Source organism: Mastomys coucha, unplaced genomic scaffold, assembly GCF_008632895.1.
Source record: "Mastomys coucha isolate ucsf_1 unplaced genomic scaffold, UCSF_Mcou_1 pScaffold22, whole genome shotgun sequence".
Taxonomy (NCBI): domain Eukaryota; kingdom Metazoa; phylum Chordata; class Mammalia; order Rodentia; family Muridae; genus Mastomys; species Mastomys coucha.
The window spans coordinates 144,984,734-144,992,075 of record NW_022196905.1 but is presented as its reverse complement, the minus strand read 5'-3'; the positions used below and the strand labels follow the sequence as shown (position 1 = coordinate 144,992,075).

Sequence of the window (7,342 nt, the reverse complement as noted above, 5' to 3'; positions counted from 1 at the left end):
ATAAATAAATGCTAAAAAAAAAAAAAGAAAGTAAGAAAAAAGGAGCCTGTTGCTTGTGTCTTTAACTTGTAAAGAATTCATTTTCAAGCTTAACTCATATCTTATCTCCAAAGCTTCACATTACCAGGACCTTTTTTTTTTTTTTTTTTTTGGCTTTTCATGTTACTCTCTGGCTCTATAAATTCTTAGTCCCATGGAAAGCCCTCCATGGGCTTGGATGATTGCATCACAGTGAGGTCCTACCAGGTTCCATGTTAGGAGGTCTCTGTGGTATGAGGATGTGTAGCTAGTGTGCAGTGGGTAGCTAGAGAGGGGCATGCATGCCACACAGTATGCCCTGCATACTCATGCCAATCATTTCCCCATGGGCTGCTTGCCTGGCGAGGGTGTACTGGTCCAGGCCCCGATTGCCTTTTTCCTCTGCCTCAGTCATATCCAGGCTGAAGCTGTCACTGCATTCAAACGCTGCCGGGAGCTCATTGATGGAACTTGAAAGATCATCTTCATGCACGGTGGTGTCCTCCTCTTCAGGGACTGCCTCAGCCTGCAGTGACAAAATTTTAAGGATTTATTTATTTATTTTATGTATATGAGTACACTGTAGCTGTACAGATGGTTGTGAGCCATCATGTGGTTGCTAGGAATTGAACTCAGAACCTCTGCTCGCTCCAGTCCCGCTCACTCTGGCCCCACTTGCTCCAGGCCCAAAGATATATTTATTATTATATGTAAGTTCACTATAGCTGTCTTCAGACACAACAGAAGAGGGCGTCAGATCTCATCACAGATGGTTGTGAGCCACCATGTGGTTGCTGGGATTTGAACTCAGGACTTTTGGAAGAGCAGTCAGTGCTCTTAACCACTGAGCCATCTCTCCATCTCTAGTGACAAAGTTTTAAACCCCAATGTGTAAGAATATACATTCTGGCTGGGCGCTGGTGGCGCACACCTTTAATCCCAGCACTTGGGAGGCAGAGACAGGTGGATTTCTGAGTTCGAGGCCAGCCTAGTCTACAGAGTGAGTTTCAGGATAGCCAGGGCTACAAAGAGAAACCCTGTCTCAAAAAACAAAAAACAAAACAAAACAAAACAAAAAAAACCCCCCAAAACCAAAAAACATTCTGGACTCAATGAAGCCGAAATGAAATATTGAGAGGGAGGGACATGGGCTTAGAAATTCATTGAAGTGTCCTCTCTTCCTTTTGGATAATCTTCCTTGTGGTGTCTTCCATAATCATCCCCAAAGGCTCTATAGATTGTCACATTTGATCTGTGTTTGAAGTGTATAAATGCTAACTTCAATATTGTCAGAGAGACACCTCCCCTATCCTATCTAACTTCCATGTTTACAGATTAGCAAGCTCTGTTCTGTGTACAAAGTATTTGCTCAGTGTCAGGTTGGCCATGAGAGTTAGAACTGGAAGAGAAGCTCTTTGCCTTTGCATTCATAAGAACTTGACATCCCCAGAACAGATGATATGCATGCTAATGCCTGGACCAGTCCCTGGAGACCCAGTTCACAAGACCACTATAGTTTCAAAAACCAGAAAGAAGCCAGGCACAAATAAACTTTGATTTTTACAGCCCATACCTTTAGAGACAGGCACATCTAAACCTATTTTCCAATAGGAAATCCCTTTTCCAATAAAGGCTAGAATATAAATGTATCAGTGCATGGTACAACAGATGCTCAGAGGGGAATCTGTAGTGTGCCTTATACTGTGGTGACAGGCTTTCTTATTCAGAAAGCACCCTATCACCCAGCTGCATGCACAGGAGGTGCACTGTACCCTCCTGGGGAGCGGCTAAGGTGAGAGTGTAGCTCTCACCTCTCACCTCACCTAACCACAGAGCAATAAACAATAGCAAGTAAATGTTTAGAGCAGCAGATCTTGGGTCAGTGAGAGGCAGGGAAGAGATACACACAGTAAAATGGAAAAATAGGCTGGGCTTGAGCTGAGGCGGGGTGGGGGTGGGGGAGTCAACTGGAGAACAGCCTGTTCTGGGAGAGGAAGGAAGGCAACTGGGCTACACATCAGAAAGGCAGAGGAAGGAAACACACATACGTGCTTCTGTGAGTCATCTTAAAAATAAGTCAAGGTGAAATAGAAATGTCTGTGATCTAGGCCTTTACCACGGGTTAACATCTGACCATTGGCTTACAGTATTCTGAATTTAGGATTAATGAGGAGAAATGAGCTAGAATGTTAAAGCTAAAATAGAGAGTCAGGATAGCTCATGTCTTTGGTGGTGACAAGTTCTGACAGATGGATCTATGCTCTCTCTAACACCATAACTATATGAAATACCACAGAATTTAGGTCATGAGAAAACAGAGGTGTCTTTAAAACATTTTTATTGATAGAATTATATTATTCTCTCAAGAGAAATCTATCATTTATCTGTCTGCCTATCTATCTATCTATCTATCTATCTATCTATCTATCTATCTATCTATCTATCATGTATCTGTCATCTGTCTGTCTGCCTGTCTGTCTATCAGTATTTAAAGGAAAAGTGGAGAGACTGTACTCATGCTGAGGAATGACACGCTCAGCCTGTCATATATATTTTATGATGTTTTCCAAGAAATTTAACTTAAAATGTCTTCATCTTGGGATTAAGGTTCTAGTATTTTTCAATCTAGAACAAGAGCTTGTTCAGGAGGCTTTATTTTTTGGCCCAAAAAGGACAGTTCCAACTCCAAGAATCCCAATTATAGTTCTTATCCTTCCGTTTGAGTTGGGGCAATCGTAGAAATAATTCTTTTCAGCTCTAATATTTTTAGATAATCGCACCTTAGTGGTTGCTATTGGTTTAAAGCGTTCAGGGGTTTCTTGATTTCAGCATATTGTAAAACGGTGTAGAAAGTGTTACAGTTTTCCTTTAGCAGCATCTCTCTCTCTCTCCCTCCCTCCTGATCTCTGTCCCCCCTCTCTCTCACACACACACCCCACAATTTTTTTTTCTCTTTCAAAGTTGCAAAACTATAGCCAAAGTCAGGATCAGGAATGACTAATTCTATTCTAACAGTGATAGACTATTTTGGTATCTCTAATATAAAGAGATAAAATTCTACACTAAAGGTCATATGTGTGGTTATAGCTTGCAAATGAATGGTTTTATGGGCAGGATATTTTCTGTGAATTTTGATAAAATAATCCTTAAGTAAAATATCCACAAGATTTTTTTTTTCTTAAAGCCAGCCTTTTAAAATAAGGAAATTATATGCATTAGATAACTCGTCCCCTCAGGGAGTCTAGCTAGGAGAGTTTTATGCAGATTTGGCATAATTCTATGTGATCGACATTAAATATTCCTATTGTTCGACAAAAGGCAAGCGTTGAATCAATGAGCAAATTGTGTAATTGGTCCCTACGCAGAGAAAATTGCCCCCAGTGCTCACATACTCCTACACCTACTTAGTGAGTTGTTTTATAAAAGCCACCACCCTCCGGAGGCCATGACATTCTCTCTCTACCACTCGCTTTTACAGTCAGTCAGTAGTCAAGTATTTCATTTTACAAAAAAAGGCCTCAGGCCAAATCTCTCAGCCAAAAGGGGACCTGCTCAAGTTTGTGAACATAAAACAACTTCAAAAAGCACAGGGAAGGCAGGAGCTTCAGTCATTTCACTAAAACCCGAGGCCCCTCCACTTTGAACCTCCCTCTACGGATTCTTAGTAGGATGTTTTTTTGTCTTTCCTCCACCCCCTTAAGGGAACTACAAAAGAAATTCCACAAATCTCTTTCAAAAAATTCACCTTTGACCCCTCTGAAATCTGCAGATTATTTATATCAGGCAAAGCAGCCTCGAAGCTTGCCATTCTGGTGTTGAAGGAATGAGGGTCTGCGGGGGTGGAGTCACAGGCACTGGTCAGCAGCTCCATAGGATTGGCCTCCTCAGAGGGGGAGAGATTCATGATCTGTTTAGAAAACAAAGCAAAGAAAATGTAACAGGAAGTTCCTGTCAGAAGAACACACACATCATCACTCCCCAGTACTTGGTTGACAGGTATAATTTTTCTAAGTTCTATATGTCATTGATTATTATTAGCATATTAACTTTAAAGTAGCAGTGGGCAACCCTGTATGAATCTGGCCTCAGGGTACCAACTGCCTACAGTGACCTACAGAGAAGGAGTCACTGAGACTCCACCCGAGAGTTCAGATTTCAGTTCAGCAGCCATAAAGAGTTTATTTAGCTGGAAACAAAACTCATGAATTAATTCAAAAAACCAAACCAAACCCAAGGCTTCCCAGCCCTCCAGTGGGAGAGTCCCTACTTACAAGGTCTGAATGTCCCAGGATCTGGCTGGCTGTGAGGTCCTCCTCCTCTGATGACTCATCCGAGTCCTCGTGGCTCATTTTATTTAGGCTGGGAGTACTTCTTGAGAGTTGGCGCTCCTCCAGGATCTGCATATCACACTTGTCCAGGCTGTCCAGAGAGCGCCTGCGCACTCCCCAGTTGAAGTTGTCCATACTCTCCCCCTGAAATCACACCACAACCAACTTTTCATGCCCCAGGCCTCTGGCACACACACCTTTCCATAGTTAGTCAGTCCTAGCTTAGACACAAATGTGGGTCACCATCAACTCTCAAGCCCTCATCTGCTTTGATGCTCAGACTCCAGTTTACCAACAGGGAGACAAAAAGAGCAAAGCTTTTCTGGAAATGTGTATTATCTCACAAGTAGAAGTGAAGGCACACTTCTCTTTGATGTGTTAGGTATATATACATATAATATACATATATAATATATATACAAACACATACACATATATGTATATATAGATACATATATACATATATATACACACATATATATATACACATACACACATATGTATACATATTTGTGTGTGTATATATATATATATATATATTTTTTTTTTTTTTTTAAACAAGGTCTCATTGTGTAACCTTGGATAGCCTGGAACTCACTTTGTAGACCAGGCTGTCCTCCAACTCACAGAGATCCATCTGTCTGCCTGTCTTTTTCCCTCTCTTTGTCTCTCCCTTTCTTTCTCTTTTTCCTAAGTGCTGGGATTAAAGGCATGCACCATCACGCCCAGCAGGAAATATATATTTCTTAAAGTTGATTTTGGTAAACCCTAGAAAATTTTGTTTTCAAAAATCTGTCCAAAAAAAAAAGGGGAGATTATTAACATTAAAATAACTTTAAAATTAGTGTAACCCCACCCCCCTCCAGCCTCTGTTTAGAGTTTTCGGGAGGGGAAATAAGTATGCTCAGAGCACATTCTGGAATTCCTTGGCTGTTAAGTAAAAGCACATTAGGTAAATATTCCAGGCTGTTTTGCCACAGCAGATTCCACAGGAAAAAAACTACAGAGTTAAGTCTGTGAGCACTGTCTAAAGTTTGAGGGGTCATGCACTAATCAGAAGCCACATCTTGGCTTTGCTTGAGACTCATTTGTAAATTGTCCCAGGCTGGGAAGTGGTTAAGTTTCTTGCCTTGGCACTGAAGATTTCCTGCAGACTTGCCCATTCTGATTCAGTGAGAACTGGCGTAGTTGGACAAGGAAGTTTTAACTCCTGGAGTTGCATCTCATATCTTCTCTACAAAGCACCAGCCATTAGATAAGTCTATTTGGCTGACATAACTTTATTTTTTTTCCTGCAGAAATGAATGTGGGGTTTTGTTTTCTGTCTCTTGAAGGAGGACTAAAGGAAGATATCTACACTGTACTGGTTGGTTGTGTATGTCAACTTGACACAAGCTAGAGTCATCAGATAGGAAGGAGCCTCAGTTGAGAAAATGCTTCTATGAGATCCAGCGGTATGCCTTTTTCTAAATTAATGATCAATGCGGGAGGGCTCAGCCCATTGTGAGTGGTGTCATCCCTGAGATAGTGATCCTGGGTTCTTTAAGAAAGCAGGCTGGCCAAGCAAACCATGGGGAGCCAGTAAGCAGCACCCCTCCATGGTTTCTGCATCAGCTCCTGCCTCCAGGTTGTTACCCTATTTAAGTCCCTGTCCTGACTTCCTTCAATGATGAACGGCCATGTGGAGGTGTAAGCCAAATAAAGCCTTCCCTCCTCAGTTTGGTTTTTTGTTCATGGTGTTTCACTGTAGCAACAGAAACCCTGACTAAGACACACTCTGATGATAACAAAAAAGTCATCTGAGCCAGGCAGTCGTGGCGCACGCCTTTAATCCTAGCACTTGGGAGGCAGAGGCAGGCGGATTTCTGAGTTTGAGGCCAGCCTGGTCTACAGAGTGAGTTCCAGGACAGCCAGGGCTACACAGAGAAACCCTGTCTCGAAAAACAAACAAACAAACAAACAAAGTCATCTGAGTAAGAGCCAGCACTCCATCTCATTGGATGGTCATTAGGAACTTAATGGCTCCTGAGTGAGGTAAAGCTATGCTTCTGATGGGAGGTCAGCAAGCAGCATAATAGTCCAGGAGCCATGAGTGAGCATCAAACGCAGTGAGCAGAGGCTTCTTTTTCCTCTTGGGTTCCTGGTTTTAGATAAGGCAGGTTTAGTGGACCAGCTTTCCGTGTCAGACCTCACCTCTAACGGGTTGGAAGTCTGTTCAAAGTTTGTTTTGACTATTTGTGGAAGAAAGCAATAACAAAACTCTTAAACACATCACTGCAGATACAGAAAGTGTTACCGTCATTTGTCCTGTTAGGGTATTTTCAGGGATTTACTTATTTTTATTTTATGTGCGTGCCCATGTGTATGTAGGAGCACCATGTTTATGCAGTGCCCACAGAAGCCACTGGAGGGAATTGGATCCCCTGAAATGAAAGTTACAGATGGCTTGTGCACTGCTGGAGTGCTGGGAACTGAACCTGGGTCTATATTCATGCTACATGGGTTGAGTTTCCCTAATGTGAAGTGTTCCAAAATCCCAATTGTTCTTGCTGAGTGCCATCACAGAGCTCCCAAGTGTAGAATTCCATGTACAGGGCACAGTCAAAACCCAGCTCCCTAAAGATGCTGCATGAAATTACCACCAGGCTAAAGACAGAGGAAGTAAAATGAGTTTAGCATTTAGACTTTAGGCTCATCCCCAAGGAACTGTGTGTATTATGCATATACAAATATTCCCAAATAAAACTACTCAAACCTGTAACACTTCTAGTTCCAAGCATTCTGCATAAGGAAACTGAACCTGTACCTGTTTTACCTGTTTCCCCAAGATGGCTATAAGAAATTACTACTGAGCTGGGCAGTGGTGCCGCACGCCTTTAATCCCAGCACTTGGGAGTCAGAAGCAGGTGGATTTCTGAGTTCGAGGCGAGCCTGGTCTACAGAGTGAGTTCAGGACAGCCAGGGCTACACAGAGAAACCCTGTCTCGAAAAACCAA

At 42.3% G+C, this 7,342-nt stretch overlaps 1 protein-coding gene across 8 annotated transcripts in view; it reads right to left on the bottom strand.

Annotated features, from left to right (window-relative positions):
- Fry (FRY microtubule binding protein) overlaps nt 1–7,342 on the bottom strand; it is a 407,497-nt gene that overhangs the window by 26,607 nt on the left and 373,548 nt on the right. For all 8 annotated transcript variants that reach the window (XM_031338824.1, XM_031338826.1, XM_031338825.1 and 5 more), the window contains 3 exons: nt 4,290–4,490; nt 3,764–3,925; nt 378–544 (listed from right to left, as the gene is read on the bottom strand). In XM_031338824.1, coding sequence (XP_031194684.1) covers nt 378–544; nt 3,764–3,925; nt 4,290–4,490 — 530 coding nt within the window. The remainder of the gene's footprint in view (nt 1–377; nt 545–3,763; nt 3,926–4,289; nt 4,491–7,342) is intronic.